At 31.5% G+C, this 18,398-nt stretch overlaps 1 protein-coding gene across 3 annotated transcripts in view; it reads left to right on the plus strand.

The window, feature by feature from the left end:
* Positions 1-18,398, plus strand: part of LOC134839579 (uncharacterized) — a 72,475-nt gene that overhangs the window by 23,288 nt on the left and 30,789 nt on the right. For 2 of the 3 annotated variants that reach the window (XM_063855179.1, XM_063855178.1), the window contains exons 2-3: positions 7,130-7,411; positions 8,341-8,773. In XM_063855179.1, the coding sequence (XP_063711249.1) occupies positions 7,357-7,411; positions 8,341-8,773 (488 nt within the window). In that variant the 5' untranslated portion in view covers positions 7,130-7,356. The remainder of the gene's footprint in view (positions 1-7,129; positions 7,412-8,340; positions 8,774-18,398) is intronic. The other variant, XM_063855180.1, reaches the window with a different exon arrangement.

Genomic DNA, 18,398 nt, shown 5'->3' on the forward strand with positions numbered 1-18,398 from the left:
TTTAAAAACAAAAATTTTTTCACTTTCTTTCATTACAGTGGATAATAATTGGTAGAGAGTCAATATTAAAAGGGTTTTTCATTTCATTTTATCTAGCTTTGCATCGTTTTGAAAAGCTCTATCACTAAAGCTCTATATTTGAGTAGCCACCGTATCGGCCTCGAAAACTAAGTAGAAACAAAATGGAATGTAATTCAGTTTCCAAGAAACAAAATATTTTTCATTTATTTTCTTTTGTGTCTAATTCAATTTTTTAAAAACAAAAGTCTTTTCACTTTCATTTATTTTCTTTTGTGTCTAATTCAATTTTTTAAAAACAAAAGTTTTTTCACTTTCTTTCATTACAGTGGATAATAATTGGTAGAGAGTCAATATTAAAAGGGTTTTTCATTTCATTTTATCTAGCTTTGCATCGTTTTGAAAAGCTCTATCACTTAAAGCTCTATATTTGAGTAGCCACCGTATCGGCCTCGAAAACTAAGTAGAAACAAAATGGAATGTAATTCAGTTTCCAAGAAACAAAATATTTTTCATTTATTTTCTTTTGTGTCTAATTCAATTTTTTAAAAACAAAAGTCTTTTCACTTTCATTTATTTTCTTTTGTGTCTAATTCAATTTTTTAAAAACAAAAGTCTTTTCACTTTCTTTCATTACAGTGGATAATAATTGGTAGAGAGTCAATATTAAAAGGGTTTTTCATTTCATTTTATCTAGCTTTGCATCGTTTTGAAAAGCTCTATCACTTAAAGCTCTATATTTGAGTAGCCACCGTATCGGCCTCGAAAACTAAGTAGAAACAAAATGGAATGTAATTCAGTTTCCAAGAAACAAAATATTTTTCATTTATTTTCTTTTGTGTCTAATTCAATTTTTTAAAAACAAAAGTCTTTTCACTTTCATTTATTTTCTTTTGTGTCTAATTCAATTTTTTAAAAACAAAAATTTTTTCACTTTCTTTCATTACAGTGGATAATAATTGGTAGAGAGTCAATATTAAAAGGGTTTTTCATTTCATTTTATCTAGCTTTGCATCGTTTTGAAAAGCTCTATCACTAAAGCTCTATATTTGAGTAGCCACCGTATCGGCCTCGAAAACTAAGTAGAAACAAAATGGAATGTAATTCAGTTTCCAAGAAACAAAATATTTTTCATTTATTTTCTTTTGTGTCTAATTCAATTTTTTAAAAACAAAAGTCTTTTCACTTTCATTTATTTTCTTTTGTGTCTAATTCAATTTTTTAAAAACAAAAGTCTTTTCACTTTCTTTCATTACAGTGGATAATAATTGGTAGAGAGTCAATATTAAAAGGGTTTTTCATTTCATTTTATCTAGCTTTGCATCGTTTTGAAAAGCTCTATCACTTAAAGCTCTATATTTGAGTAGCCACCGTATCGGCCTCAAAAACTAAGTAGAAACAAAATGGAATGTAATTCAGTTTCCAAGAAACAAAATATTTTTCATTTATTTTCTTTTGTGTCTAATTCAATTTTTTAAAAACAAAAGTCTTTTCACTTTCATTTATTTTCTTTTGTGTCTAATTCAATTTTTTAAAAACAAAAGTCTTTTCACTTTCTTTCATTACAGTGGATAATAATTGGTAGAGAGTCAATATTAAAAGGGTTTTTCATTTCATTTTATCTAGCTTTGCATCGTTTTGAAAAGCTCTATCACTTAAAGCTCTATATTTGAGTAGCCACCGTATCGGCCTCGAAAACTAAGTAGAAACAAAATGGAATGTAATTCAGTTTCCAAGAAACAAAATATTTTTCATTTATTTTCTTTTGTGTCTAATTCAATTTTTTAAAAACAAAAGTCTTTTCACTTTCATTTATTTTCTTTTGTGTCTAATTCAATTTTTTAAAAACAAAAGTCTTTTCACTTTCTTTCATTACAGTGGATAATAATTGGTAGAGAGTCAATATTAAAAGGGTTTTTCATTTCATTTTATCTAGCTTTGCATCGTTTTGAAAAGCTCTATCACTAAAGCTCTATATTTGAGTAGCCACCGTATCGGCCTCGAAAACTAAGTAGAAACAAATTGGAATGTAATTCAGTTTCCAAGAAACAAAATATTTTTCATTTATTTTCTTTTGTGTCTAATTCAATTTTTTAAAAACAAAAGTCTTTTCACTTTCATTTATTTTCTTTTGTGTCTAATTCAATTTTTTAAAAACAAAAGTCTTTTCACTTTCTTTCATTACAGTGGATAATAATTGGTAGAGAGTCAATATTAAAAGGGTTTTTCATTTCATTTTATCTAGCTTTGCATCGTTTTGAAAAGCTCTATCACTTAAGTCAAAACCATTCACCACATTTTTTGCTAACCCAGAGAACTTTTGAAGAAAAATTAAATGAAAAACGAAAAAGACGCTAAAATACTCAAAGTAAACTAAAGTTACTCAAGGTAAATTAAGCTAATATAAGCTTTTAAGACGAAAAATCAATCATTTGAATCCGGTTTTTTCTCTACACGGGAAAAAATTGTTGAAAATTTTTATTGAGGCTCGAATCACGAATGTAAGGGTTTGAATATAATATATCACTCAATCCAGTCCGATGATTATTCGTGGTGCCTGATTTGGCGAGGAAAACAAAAAAAAACAAAGTAAAACAAATCCGAATACAAAGTTCTTCCCCCTTTTGAATGGTCGAAGCAATAATCAATTAAAATATAGTAAAAACGCCCTTGATTTTTGAATTTTGCAACGATAATTAAACTTTTTGTCTTGTTTGCTTTTTAATTCAAAAAAGTTTATATCAATTTTTCTGAGTAATACCTGGGCGGGTGGCCAGATAAATCACCACTGGATAGTTTTCAAAAAACATTTGAGAAATTGTTTGATAAGCAATTACAGTTCTTGTTCAATCAAAACAGATTTTTTTTGCTGTAGCAAACTTTAGCATTGTATTCCAAAAAAAATTATAATTGAAAAAAAAAACAACAACAAATGGTCGTACAAAACGGAATTATTTTAATGTTGCTATGAGGTCGAACTATGATTGGAAAAAAATCCACCAATGCTCTTGCATGAACAAAACTTTGGAAGAAAAGTGGCTCACAGTGTTTATGAAAAGACTGATAAATCAAGTTAATCGAATGTGATAATTATCCGCAAATTTTTGAGTATCTGCCCCTCTTGAAATTTTATTTCATATCTAGCGCAATTTTTTTTGAAAAAATTTTTTGCCCCGTTTTTTAAAAAAAAACAAAATGCAAGATCAGGTGCTCAATTTAGACCAGATGAACACTCGATAGGAAAATAGTTTTGTTCGAGAAAAATTTTAATTTTGTACTTTCATGTTGAGAAAAATATAGAATATTAAGTTAAAAAATATTATACTGCTGAAATAATTAAAAACAAACAAGAATAGCCGGTTACTGTTCAAGTGGCACCGAATGTACCTAACATATTTTTAAAAATTAAAACATAGTTTTTTTTATTGAGTGTTTTCTTTTTTGATTTTAAAGAGTTAAAAATGACTGCTCGCTTGCTTTTTTTGCTCGAAAAAAGAAGAAAAATCAAAATTTTTATTTGGTTTTTCTCGAGTCGGGTAAAGTTTTTTGAGCTTTTTAATATGGTTCGAATCACGACTGTACAGGTTTCGATATGTTATATCATTCAACCCAGTCCGATCATTGTTTGTGATACCTGATTTATTGTGGAAAACGAAAAAAACTAAGACACACTCAAATACGAAGTTCCGGCCCATTTTCAATGTTCGGAGCAATAATCATAAAAATGCAGTAAACAAGCACTTGATTTTTGAAATTTGCACCGATAATTGATTTTTTTGTCAAATTATTCCTGATTATTAAAAAAAATTTGTCAATTTTCCTGAGCAATTTTAGGAGGTTGGCAGAGAATAAGCAATTACATTTCACGTTCATTCAAAACAGACTTAATTGAATCTAAATTTTTTAGCATTGTAATCCATACCTAGTTGATTAAAATCTTCTTTTAATATTTTTAGAAGACAAACAATGATTTCGTAACGTAAACAATTATTGTTCATGGAACTTCGCTGCAATCAGATCAGCTATTTCAGACTTTTAAATGAACTTAAATGACAAACTGTTTGCAGGATTTCACAAAAAGGAATTCCCCTGTAGGAGTCTTCTACCGGGTGCTCTATCCGCGCCCAAATTCCGTCAAGGATTTTTTAGTTTTGTAATCCAATCTTTATGAGAGAAGATTTTGCGAAACTATTGAAACTTCGAGCTGCAAGAAAAAAATTAAGGCAAGATCAAGTGCGCAAGTTCGACCTGAAAATTACTCGATTGGAAATTGATTTTAGCGGAAATAAAATTTGAATTTTGTGGTTTTATGTTGGTGATAAAAACAAAATACTCTTGAGGTAAAAACTATCATAATTCTGAAATAATTTTATAAGAAAAACAAGGATAGCCGGTTAGTGCTCAAGGTGCCCAGAACGTTCCGACCATAGTCTTAAAAAATAAAACACAGTTTTTTTTTTAATTTTTGCCTTTTTTGGCGTGGTGTGATAAAAGGAGCTGAATAAAACACTGGGGAATGAGTATATTTGACAGTCATAGAAAATTAGCATATTAAATGAGAACTTTTGAAAAACATAGTTTTTTTATTGAGTGTCTTCTTTTTTGCTTTTAAAGAGTTAAAAATGACTGCTCGCTCGCTTTTTTCGCTCGAAAAAAGAAGAAAAATCAAAACTTTTATTTGGTTTTTCTCGAGCCGGGGAAAGTTTTTTGAGCTTTTTAATATGGTTCGAATCACGACTGTACAGGTTTCAATATGTTATATCATTCAACCCAGTCCATTGATTGTTTGTGGTACCTGATTTATTGTGGAAAACGAAAAAAAAAACGAAGACACACTCGAATACGAAGTTCCGGCCCATTTTCAATGGTCGGAGCAATAATCAAGCAAAATATAGTAAACAAGCACTTGATTTTTGAAATTTGCACCAATAATTGATTTGTTCAATCTTATTTTTAAAAAAATTGGTCAATTTTCCTGAGCAATTTCAGGAGGTTGGCCGAGAATAAGCAATTATATAAGCAATTACATTTCACGTTCATTCAAAACAGATTTAATTGACTGTAAAATATTTTGCATTCTAATCCATACCTAGTTGATTAAAATCTTCTTTTAATATTTTTTGAAGACAAACAATGATTTCGTAACGTAAACAATTATTGTTCATGGAACTTCGCTGCAATCAGCTCAGCTATTTTAGACTTATAAATGAACTTAAATGACAAACTGTTTGCAGGATTTCACAAAAAGGAATTCCCCTGTAGACAAAAATTTATAGTCATATAGCTTCGCACTAGTGGGGCGAACAATTCGCCCGTGTATGAAATTGCCGTTTAATTCTACGACTCGGTTTTTTCGATACACAAAATTGTGTGACTAATTTTTTGTCCAAACTGAAAAAATGTGCAACTATCCTTTCTCCTTAAGTGAAAATAGACGTTTTTTTTTAGGTTTGCTTAAATGTTTTTGCGTTCAGTTTTAGAAATAATAACCAAAATTTTGTTCATATGAGAAAACCTGAAAACTTGAACCTCCACAGTCACCAGCGGTATTAGACCCCCTGCTGACTCAAAGGGTCCCCCTTTGAACTATTTTGAGAAATCCATTTTTGGCTGACTGACCCTAAACATTTTCTCAGGCGCCATTGGCGCTAATGTTTCTTAATTCTAAGGGGGGGGGGGGGGGGGGAGCACGCCTTTTTTGGCCTGTATTTTCAAAAAGTTTCCTTCTATTGAGAAAAAAAAGTTCTAGCTCACAACAAAATATTCATTTTGATTTTTATTTCCTTTGTGTGAAAAAACTGTCTGGACTACGTTATCGGAAAAAATAAATTTGCATTCAATTTTTTTTATGGAAAATGACTGTTTATGCATAGAATTGTTGTTGCCACAAGAAAAAAAACTTAAAAATGGAAATGTATGGCCAACCATTTTTTACGAATAAAGTTTCATCAACTTTTCGGTTAGCGTACAAAAAAAAATTCTTCAGTTTTTCTGTAGTTTCAAAAATGTAGCGGGTGAACTATGAACCAACCCAAATTTATTTTATTTTTTTGCTGTAATAGATGAAAATGCTACTTTTGAAAAACTGTTCAAACTATATATATTGTCTGCAATTGTACACAAGTAATTTTTCACAGATTCCAAATACGATGTTGTACGACCAGTAGTTTGTTATGGTGAGGTCAACCCGGGTTACCGTATGAGTTACCACCCAAACTTTGAGCATTTTGGATTAATTGATTGGATAATACACTACTTGTTTTTAGACTTAGCTGTCTTTTTTTCATGTTTGCTCAAGCTTAAAACAAAGAAGCTGTTAAAAAAAGAATCGGACAAGATTTTGTGTTGGTATGGTATATGAGAACGCCTGTAAAGGTCAATATATCATTTCACACTAATTCTAATATCTATTTTGAGATCACAGAAAAACAACGAAAAAAACTACAAACATGTGCGCATAAATAGAATTTTTAAAAAAATTTAAAAATGTTTTTGCTATTTTAAAACTCTGACAGATCTTATTCGTTTTTCTTAACTTAAAATGTCCAACTGTCAAAACAAAAGACAAAAACATAACAGAAGAAAGAACTTTTATTATTTTCAATAGCATACTCGAATTATCGCATGCTATTTTCTTTCACTAAGACAACTTCAGAAGTTATTGATCAAAATTTGTTAATATTACTCAAATAAATTCAATTTGACAGTTACTGCTCTTGATTTTGTAGAGTCGTTTGAGAAGTTTTTTGGTCGTCATCTCTAATAGCACAGCTCCCCATTATAGATGCTTTTTGCGTAGTAAAGGAAAAAAAACTCTTCTCTGATGATTTTTGAAAAGCTTTTCATTCCGAAAATTCATGTAATTTCATGACTCTAAGAGGTCAACCTCAATTTGTTATCGAAGTTTTACAATTAGAAGTAACAAATTTAAATATAGAGAAATCTTATGCATATGATTACCTTTTATGCAGTCCATTGCCATTCAAGGTTATTTATTCCCAATATAAAGTTTAGTCAGCTTTAATAATTTTCACCCATACCACTTAACTACTTAACGTCTTCAATTTCTGTAATCAGAGAGCGAGTCTTAAATATTTTCCTTTGATTTCAGAAGAAACTTTCGACCAACTTTCAGACTACTAATTCTATTTTACCTTAAGAGACGTTTCATACAATCTACGAACGATAACTGGCCAACGAAATCCATATCCCAGCCAATTGTTTGATGTGCTTCTGATTTGAATTACAGTGTCTTTGACTTCATACGGTCTGATTTTTACAGAGCATTTCTATCTCCATTTTTAGAGATAATTATTGGAGAAAAGTACAAATTGCAAAATGGTCTCCAAACACATGAGCCAAAGAATGCCAGCCCAAAACTACAGCTTCCCAGGTAAATAGATACAAAAAAGTGAACGTGGTTTTTGCCTAATGTCAAAAACAAGGTTTTTGCTTGGCCGCAATAAGAAGATTTTTTTGGAAAAAAAATCTGCGCGGATAATTAAAGAAATTGACAAATCTTTGAAATTTTTTGAACCACTAATTTGAATGATCCAATTTAACTTTCAAATTTTTTGAACCAGTTTTGAAGTTTTCAAAACTTCTAGAGAAATCAAAAACTCACAGGTTAAAAAAAATACCTTTTTAATGATTGTTTTTTCGAAAAGTTACTCCGTAAAATACAAATGGCGTTATATGGCTTTATTATGGCGCTGCAAAAAATTTGAAAAAATTCAAAATCAAAAACGAGTTATTTCAAATCAAAAAATTAAAGAAAAATTTCAAAATCAAAATCTTTTTTTTTCAGATGAAAAAATTAACAAGATTACTATTTAAGTTTGCATGTGCAAAAAAATTACAATCTCATTTTCGTGTTTCGTAATTGGATCCAATTTGCACCTGAAAATACCTTATTTCTAGAAACAAGGTTTTCACTTTAATTTAGGGATCATTTTAGTGATTGGCATGTAATCAGATTGTTATCTAACCATCAACAAGACCAAATCTGAAAACTACAGCGGGCGCTCAATTGAAAACATGAAATTATAAAGCGATTTAAAAGGTTGCCCACTTCGCAAAATCTGGCACTAATTTTAAATTTATGGGATATTGGGGAGCTGTTGATTTAGAGTGTGAAATTTGAAATCCTCTTAAACCATCAAAACAGCGAAAAAGGTAAAAACGTAAATTTACGAAGGCCGGCTGGGAAGCAATTAACACTTTAGCTCAGACATTTTGTTATTTGCACGGAAGGTGAATTAAGCATGTTGGATTACTTATGAAGTGTTTAATCTAGTTCTAACCAACCTAATGTTTTTCTAGTGCCGGGACAACGAGACCAGAGGTTTAAAAACGTCACTTCTGGTAATGCGGCCAAATTTATCCCAGATCGATCTCCAAATAATCAGAGTCAAAGCTCCACCTTACAATTTAAATTTGACGACACTTCAACTGGAATTCGGTACTACACTCAAGAAGTGACTCCTTCGAAACAAAATCAGCTTTGTAAACAACTCGACGAAAAAAGAAAACAACGTTTGCAAAAACGACTGACTCAGTTATCTCAGAGTGAAACACAATTTGGCAAAAAAGAAAAGATTTCATCTGGTAGATACAGGGGAGGCGGTTCGAATCCCGACAGGGACTGTGGGAGTGGGTTTTGCAGCAGTTCCAGTAGCATTAGCAGATTTTCAAGGAAAGGAGTTTTGCTCGAGGGAGTTGCTGACGACAGTTCTCATTATTCAGACGATCAAAGGTATGTTTTTGTTTTGCATCAGGCTTAAAGCCAAATTACTGAAACAAAAATGGGGGTTTTTGTCATAAGCTGAGTTTATTTTATTTTTTGAAAAAGACTTTGCGCCTTTGACTTTTTCTGCATTTTGGCGAGATAGTTTTTTCAAAAAACTTTCAAAAGACTGGTATGCTTTAAAAGTTTGTGCAACATAGAAATTTAATCGTTTTAGTAACAATTTTCTTGACCAAAGACAAAAATGAAGAAAAGTTTGAATATGTTTAACGATCAATAAAAACTGGATTTATGAATTTCAAAATTACAACACTTGGACTTAACAAGTCAAATATTGTTCAAATTGCCTTGCAGCCTATCAATTCTTATCAAAATGTATTTGGTTAATTCGCGGAGATTGCTTAATAGTTACAGAAATTAAATTGCCTCACGATGCTAGGAGCATAAAAAACGTCATCCATATAAAAAAAAATCGAAATGCTAAATTTATTTTTCTGATTATAGATTTTTCGTAAGCTTGATAAACTTTTTGGCAACGCAGAAGGATTCGTTCAAGTGCGCGTTCAGATGGGATGAGTAATTTCTTTTGTGAAGCATTTTTTTCCTAAAAAGACGTTACTTATTTAGAGCTTACTGATAAATATTTTTCAATTTGCGGAGTTAGAAATATCATAAATTTTTGTGATCAGTTATTTTGTCGAATTTCTGAATTGTTTCGCTATGTCGAAAGATTACCAAGAGTATTGTTGACCTGATTGGCTGCAATCTTTCAATTGCTAAAACATTGTCGCTCGTGAAATTCTGTCTATATCTTACAACTCTGGGTTGGCTGTTTTGCTGCTTAAATCTGCCTTTTGCTTACATTAGTCAAAGGATGTGTAATGTGAAATTTAAAAAGAATACTAATTTTTTTCCTGCATGAAGATGCTCATTACCTTAAAATCCCTGTCAATCGTTCTGAGCCTCAGCATACAAAAAGTTTTCTGCAGTTTCGACAATTTAAACTTCGGGATTTTGGTTATTGACTTCTTTTCGTGCTAATAAAGTTGGAAGTCTTTTCGTGCTAATAATATAGGAATGTTTCTTTTTTTTCTCAAAATGTTAATATTTTTTGCCGTAATTTTTTTTTGTCGTAAAGCATATCTAAATGACCTCAGAAGCAGCCAACAACAAAAAAAGGTATCTTAAAAAACTATCTACTAGCGCAGGGGCGGATCTAAAACTTTCTCGAGGAGGTTGTTCAAAAAGTATGAAAAGAGTTTTTTATAGGTCGACCAAGTAGATGTTTTGAGCTCACCCAAGTCACTATAACAGCAATTTTTTTCTTCGACTAAATTATCTCCGCAGGCAAATTATTGCAAAAAACAAGTCAATAAAGGCAATTTTAGGCCATTTTTAGAATGTTTTTAACATGCTCCCTCCTAAAAAAAAGATGATATTGGCGCCAAAGGCGCTTTTAAAAAACCTTTAGGGTACCGCACACAGAAAAAAAATCTTAAAGTAGTACAAAAGGGGTACCTTTTGCGTCGGCAGGGGTCGAATCAGGGGCGGATCTAGGATTTTCTTGATGAGAGGTTTTCAAAAGTTTTCCGTAATTTGTCGACCTTTTTTCCTAGGTCAACCAAACTGGCTTTCCGAGCAGTCACAAATCACTATAGGGACCCTATTTTGACTAAAATTTCTGCGCCACAGGCGATTCATGGAAAAAAAAACCGGCCAAAAAGGCTTTTTTGCGTTTTCTTTTTGGCCCACGCTTCCCCCTCAAAACTAGCTTATATTGGCACCAAAGGCGTGTTTAGAAAGATTTAAGGTCAGTCAGCCAAAAAAGCAGATCTCAAAAGGCATAAAGGGGGCCTTTTGGGTCGACAGGGGGTCAAATCCCCCTACCTTAATCCGCCCTTGTACTTTTGATTTTCATGAGTTTTTTTATCTTCAAATACAAATAAAAAAAAACAGTCGTCGAAAATTCTCACGAGTACTTATTACATTTTTAATGAGCGCACTCACTTTTGATAGACATTTTTACACTGATAATTAAATGCCTAATACGCACAAGCAATGCAAAAATTTAGAGATAAAGTTTTCATTAAGACTTCGTTAACGGCAAGATCAGAACTTTGTCCGTAAAATATTCATCTCATCATCGCGTTTTGACCAAATTTGATACCATTTTGCACAAAATAACTGCTGTTCTTTTTTTTTGAGTTCATGCTGAGAAGTAAGCAACAAGTCTGAAAAAGTTATAAAACCGAAAAGTCTCTAATGTTGCCAATTAGCGAATTTGAATTATTTCAAAAAAGCTCATTTGAAATCTCTAAGCTTTGATAAATTATATTCCAAAATATATATATTTTTGAACTCTTAAGGAAACTCAATCAGGTTAGTGCCAAAGTTAGCTGCTGATCATCTTTGAATTATATGTATAATTTCTTGAAGGACTGAAGGACTGGAACTAGGGCGTTAGATGTATTGTTGTTCGCCATTTTGAATTCGTTTCAAGTTCGAACCCTTACAGCCTTGATTTTTTCTTCGAAGACTAAAATTGTTTTTTGCCATTGAGAAATATTGGCCGGAGTTTTTTCATTTTTAAGAACAAAACTTATGGATAAAAAAGGACTGTAATGGAGCAATATTTTTTAAAATTTTGACATTGCAATGTTTTATTGTTTCAAGTTTAGACCATTTAATCTAGTTTTTCTGTTAAAACACAATCCTTCAAAATCTTTTTTGTTCAGTTTTTTAACTTGGTTATAATGGAATATAATCTCTAAGCAATTTTTAAAATTTTTTTGCAAAATTTGCATTAATTAATGCATTACTCAACCTCCACTCTATCCTCTTACCTTACCTGTTACGCTCATCCAACCACCCCCCTCTTTAACTCCTCCGTCCCCACAACCACCGCGTTGAACCCCCCCCCCCCGCCCCCCACCAACGTAACTATTTCAAATTTTCGCATATTGGCCTCAGCTCTCATGTTATTTATCCTCATCAGCCGCCAGCTCGAAAACAACGACTTAATGTTATGCGACTCTAGAGACGCTTACAATGAAGCAATCCAATTGGTTTTTAGTGAGACAAATTTTTCAAATCTGAAAAAAAATGTGGCAGCTTAGTCTCTGATTTTATATCTCTATCTTTTACAAAAACATGCTTGTAGTTGTGCAAGGACGCGTTGTCCGGATATATGGTGTTTTCTCAAGCTTTTTAAATGCTATGTCGGATGAACATTTTGAAAATATTTTTTCCTCAGCGCAAACGCAAAAATGATGAAAGAAAAATCAATGCTATCAAATAAAAAACATTTTCTTCAATTTTTTTTTCAAAATAATGACCGATAGCACATTGAACTTTTTTGAAATAAAACTGAATTTCAAGAGTTTTCTTTTTCAAAAATCTGTATTACGTTCAGTCCAATTTGCGCAAAGTTGAATTCGCCCACATTCAAATTAGATTCAAATTAGGTATCAATTGATTCGGGTTTTAAAAAAATGTAATAGAGTTGGAATTTTTTTTATATTTATTCAGCTGTTTATCAACTGTTTCAAAATTCCGTTAAAATTTACCAAGCAGCCGAGCCAGAAGAACTAATAGTTATTTACTAACAGAACACCCTGCTTTCAGTTTGTTGAAACAAATGTCTAAAGTAAATTTGTTTCTTTTTAACATTCTGACTGACATTCAGCATACTAACTGGAAACTTTTTTTTTGATAAACGGATGCGATGTTTTCATGTGTTTTTAAAAGCCAAGTGAAGATTAGTAAGCGTAATTAATATGCGTAATTTGTAATTCCTACAAGAGCATATGTTGTTATGGCACTTGTAAAATATCTCTATAGAAGGATTTTGATATAATGTGAGAAACAAAACCAAATCTAATTTTGTTTGAAAACCAAAAAAGCAGTTAATCAAAATCTATTTAACAACCTTCTCTCGTATTTTTTTTTTGAAATTGTACTCGGGGCTGTAATAGATATAAAATTTTAATTGGATTTCACATTAAAATTCTCCAAAATCAAAATCGATTTACAATTAAATTAAATGTTTTTTTTTTGAAAAAAAAAAACATTTTGAATCGATTTAAATAGTTTTTTGCAAGACACTAAGTAGTCATAAGAAAGAAATTGATTAAATGTGATTTTTTTGGGGTCCTTAGTAGCCTCAAAGTTTTCGCAGTAGTAAATGATTACCCAATTTCAAAAGATCAAATGATTGAATGGTCATGATGTTCGGAACATTAACTGATAAGTACACATAAATCGCCTGTCCCTATTAAAATGAAAGTTTTTTTGAAAAAAAATTATTAAGTATTCAGAAGCTATTTTCTGCTTATTGAACAGCCAGATTTAAATAAACGCATTGGGTAGTCCTATCTTGAACAAAAACACGTTTATATTAGCGCAAGGATGCACGGTCCGGATATCAGCACATTAAGCAGTCGAGTGTCGAGACAGAGAAGAGCTAATTTTAATTCAATTACACCCCACTTTCAGTTTGGTGGATGAAATATCAAAGGTAAACTTGCTTCTTATTTAATTTTTTTTGTAATAGCAGATTAAATGGAAATTTTTTTTAAAAATGTAAGGGTTTGATTTTTTCTTTTCTTTTTTTCAGGCAGATGACTTTCGAGATACAGTTCCGAAATTCATTTTATAAAAACAGTTCGGAATCCAAGCTGGCAAAGTGGAGATAAGAATTGATTTAATGTGACTTTCACAAAGAAATTATCCGAAAAAATTGATTAAAACGGCCCATTTTCTAAATAATTTGATTAGCAATGGTTTTTAGCGAATTTTTACGGTTCAAAAAAAAATTTTTTTTGTCCAAAAAATCAACTTGAATTAATTTTTGGGGTGAATAAGCTTATACTAACTTCCATGCTTATTGCAGTGACTCACCTCACTGACAAACTCGAGATTGAAATTAATATGAATTGATTTTCAAACTGATTTTTTAACGTTAAAAAAATCGGTTAACGATGAACAATTAGATACGAAAATCGACTTAGAACAGACAAAATAGACGATTTTGTTGCATGAAGACTAGACTTAAATTGATACAAAAGGATTTTTAAAAATACTGAAAATCACCAAAATCTGAACAAAACTGATTTAACTTTATTATTCTTTTTGTTTTGAAGCTTGAGCAGTTTTGTGTACACAAAAACTCCTCCATCAGAGCACAGAGAGCAAAAGTCACGCGAGGAAAGTTTTTTTATCGCAAACATCAAATTATTGCGTTTAAAGAATTAAATTTCAAATTGTGCAAAGGTAAGGGGAATCATAAGCTTGAAGTTGTAATGGGTTTGTGAGAAGTAAAAAGTTTTATTGATTTGGATAGAGTGATATTTAAAGGTTTTATTAGACTAAATCGATTTAAAGCAAAACGAGCTTAAAACAAAACGAGGCTGCTCGTATCAGGGAAAAACTCAGGGAATGTTCCGACTGCTTTAAAGGTTCAATGAGCAGTAGTAACATGAAAAAATTAAATCTGAAGCACCAAATAAAAAAATAACATTGGAGCTTTTTTTCTGTGAAAATCATACCCCTGCGCTCCATATAGAGTACAAAGTGATAGATGTTGCTCCTAGTAACAAATAAATTACGGTAAAAAAAGTTTCCTTCAACCAATTTGGAACGATTTCTAAGACGGAATAAATCCCCGCTCACGCGTTAATAGCGCGGAATATATCGCGCGTTAATTGTTCCAAATTAGCCAAAATAGCAGTCTTTAAACCCCCATAACTTTACAAAAAATTATCACAGGTGAAATATCTTTTCAAATTTAAGCTCAAGACAACAATACGTTTTAAAAAGTATGAAAAAAATTCGTCAATGGCTAATTGTTTTTTTTTTTCGTTACTTTATAATGCAAGCATTTACTTTGGTTAAGTTTTCTAAGAGTTTGGTTTAGTTATCTACTTTGAAAATTCTTTCATCTGTGGCAGAAAAAAATTGTCTGTTTCTATTATTTTCCGACATTCTTGAATGAGCTACTTTGTTACGCAGAGCTCTTTTTTGAGACTCAAAGCTAATTTTGCGTCTAACACTTTCAGGTGATACAACAATTACAGCTGAATTAGCTCGTCATCTCATACTATATTTGCCAAGACAGAGAACTAGTACTTTTGTCATTGGGTATCGAGTAATTTTTTCAATTATTTTAAGTAGTCAATCATAAGTTTCAGCCGATTGCAGTAAATCTATAAAAACAATTGCAAGGAATATTGACTCCTTTTAAAAAAAAAGTCTGGATGCTGATACAGTTTTCTGACCAGCAATTTGGAAATTATTTTCAATCTCAAGTCAAATTTCCGAGTTCTGTTTTCGCTAAAAATTATGTGGGGGATAATAAAGAAAAGCTGAGGATTTTAGTTTTGGTGTTCATTCTGTTGGAGTTGGCTTTAAAAATTCCGGAGAATTTTCTGTGACTCCAGAATTTTAATTTTTGTTTTTAGATAATAATGAGCCGCTTTTTTCAACCTCTGAGTTTTTGTGGCCTCAAACCCTACACAAAAAATACCTTGTTTGATACAAAAAGAAAGTAATACAGAAATTCATGAGTAAATTTACTTGGAATTTATCAATCCTTAGTTAAACCTGCAATTTTAGCACACTTAATCAATTATTTTTCTCGTTGAACAAAAATTTTAATTGTTTCGTTTCAGGGCAAGCAAAACCGAACTTATAGGGAAAACATTTTTGTCATTTAATTCTAAAAAATGAAAAAAATGTCAACCATAAAAGTGCATAGTATGAAAAAAAAACACTTATCATTCTCTTTTTGCACAATTTTTTTAATAATTGAATTGCATGGAATCGTTTGAGAAGCGTTTTCGTTTTCCATAGCATGGGATCGTATGATCACCCGGGAATCGTATTGTCACCCCGGGAGGTCTCAAGTTATTAAGCAGATAAATTCGATTTTTTAGTAAACGTATCTAAACACTGATACGGTCAAATAAAATAATAATTTTGAGCAGATGTTGTAAACAACACGTGAATTGACTGACGGATGTGAATAGAAATGGGCTGTACCATTCTTTGTTCACAAACAATGAAAACACAACGAACTCTTTATGAAAATTTTAATTAAATTTTTATTAAAGCTCTGTTCTACAGATACAAAACAAGCTCTGTGATTAAAACTTCAAAAAAAATATCAAAACTGGCTTTTTTTGCTTGAAACATCTTCGCCTAAAAATTCTAGTTCTTCTTAAAAATGGTTTAAATTGTCATTAAACTTGATTTTCACAAAATAAACGAAAAAATGCTTTGTAATTTTCATGATGGTTTGTATAGCTAGACTATATCATTATTTTAATCCATAAAAAGCCTGGATTATTTTCGATAGAAGAAAGATTAACTTCGGACTAATTCAGGGCCAGTCACTCCCCTACGTCTGTCTATATTAGACTATCACATCAACCCTTTGGCCAGTAAGCCCAGACATTTTATGACGCGGTGGAACAAAATTGTATTTCTTTTTTTTCTTCCTTTTGGCTATTAGACTAAAAAAACACCAAAGACCAATAAATATTGTATAAGTTTTTTTTCCATTTAAGCAAACGGCAACATAGATTAGAACCACTTTTAAGTAGCTAACATGTTTTCTGCCACTGATGTGCATTTTTACTATTTTCGCATTGTCTCAGCTAAATTGAGCAATCTTCAACGCCAGTGCTTGTATTTTGGTTCTCAACGGAAAGCTCATCGAATTTTCCCCGGAGCCAATTTCTTTCAAGCTTGAGTCCAACTATCAAGTTCAACATTTACCATTGTAGTGCCAACAATATTTTTCTCATCTTCAACCGAAATTAACGTTCTGCAATCACTTCCTTATCAAGTCCACGACCTGAGATGTAACTTCAACCGACAAGAAATCAATCAAATTTTCACGCTTTATACAGCTTTTCGAGGGCATTTTTGCAATTACCGGATTTTATTCCGATCAAAATGCTGACATTGCTTTTTTGAATGCTCTTGTCACTTGAATTCACTTTAACTAAAGCTGAAATAACTATTTTAGTCAAGCTTTTCAAATTTTAATGGAAACGATTTTTCCTTCGGCCATCAAGTGCTATTGAGTTTTTTGGTTTAGACACATTTGCAATCAGTTTAACTGACTGCTGATTTTGGAGACGCTGGTACGCCGGGACAATTTGGGATTCATTAAAATTTAACACTATCCATGGTTAATTTTCCCAACTTGCACCGGTCATGATTTTTTGAAATTTTAAACGGTACGCGACACGTAGAAAAAAAAGTGTACTGATAAAAACTAGTCCTGGAAATTTAAAGTTGCTGTTATGCGTTGAAAACTAGCTCTTTCTATGTGGTCTTTTTAAAATTGTTAGCCGGTAAGACACTGTCTTTTTTGGCATTATCCATACAATTTATCTGTTAATCTACCCTCTAACGCTCTAATTAGAACCGGACAAAGAAGTCTAAAGAGCCTTCTCAAATTCGATGTGAAAATCGCAAATTACATTTTATCAACCAGAAAATTGACCATTAGCCGAGGAAAAAAACGGAGGTTTTTATAGCTGCCAAATGAAATTTATTTTAACTGTCAGTAGGGAGTTTTCTTTATCCTTCGCTTTCCTGGCTTTGAAAGGATCCAAGTTTAACTGGCGAACAAGATTTATTAGTTGACCTTTTAGCTCTGCGGTGTCTGTTACAAATACATAAAACCAATTTGCTTTTTTCCTCTTGTTAAAGTATTAAAATGGTCATCGATATCCTTTTCTTACCAGGAGAGAATTGAAAACAAAGCCGAATCGTAGGCTAGCAGCTAATTACTAACCCGCAAATAACTACATGTACACGGAGAAATGAGATCTTAATGCTCATTTTCCTTAATCTATTCTCCTGCAACTTTTTTTCTGCGTGCTTTTAGGTTTGTTAATTCCCTTTCTACAAAAATTGATCCCTTTCAATCAAGGATATTAAAGTAGAGAATTTATGGAGATTATTCAGAAAGAAGTTAGATTAATCGATCTGGTTATATCGAGTGTGACCAAACTCTGAGAAAAAAGGTAAGAAGTTTGCATCAAACAACAAGCTGTTCAAATAGTGTTTTGATTTCGATGAACACACTTTAATCAACAGTTCGTTCAAGTGAAATTGTCAAAAAGAAAATGATTTTTTTTAAAACTCAAAATGTGTACACGCACACACACTGTTTGAAGTTAGTTTGATTGTATGCAATTTCTTAGAGCAACTACAAACTAGTTCTTAGGACAACTTTGTTGAAAAAATCTCATCGAAAAGTAAACCATGTAAAAACGATCATGGCCAATGAGAAAAAATATAGAACAAATACATTTATGACACAACGTCAGGAAACAAAAAACAACAAGAGTAAATATAGGGAGTTTTCATTTAAAGAAAGTCTTTTGAAACAACCTGTTGCTTGCATAAAAACACCAGTAAATTGAGAAATTTGTCATAAAACAGTGTTTTTGAATCAACCTGTTTTTTACAAAAAAAAACACCAGTAAGCTGAGGCATTTTTCATAAAAAGGTGTATTTCAAACAGAATGTTTTCTACAAAAAAAAAACACCAATAAATTGTGGGATTTTTCATACAAAATCTTTTCGAAAAATCTGTTAGGTTTTTTTAAACAATTGT

The sequence above is a fragment of the Symsagittifera roscoffensis genome, chromosome 2 (assembly GCF_963678635.1).
Source record: "Symsagittifera roscoffensis chromosome 2, txSymRosc1.1, whole genome shotgun sequence".
NCBI classification, from domain to species: domain Eukaryota; kingdom Metazoa; phylum Xenacoelomorpha; order Acoela; family Convolutidae; genus Symsagittifera; species Symsagittifera roscoffensis.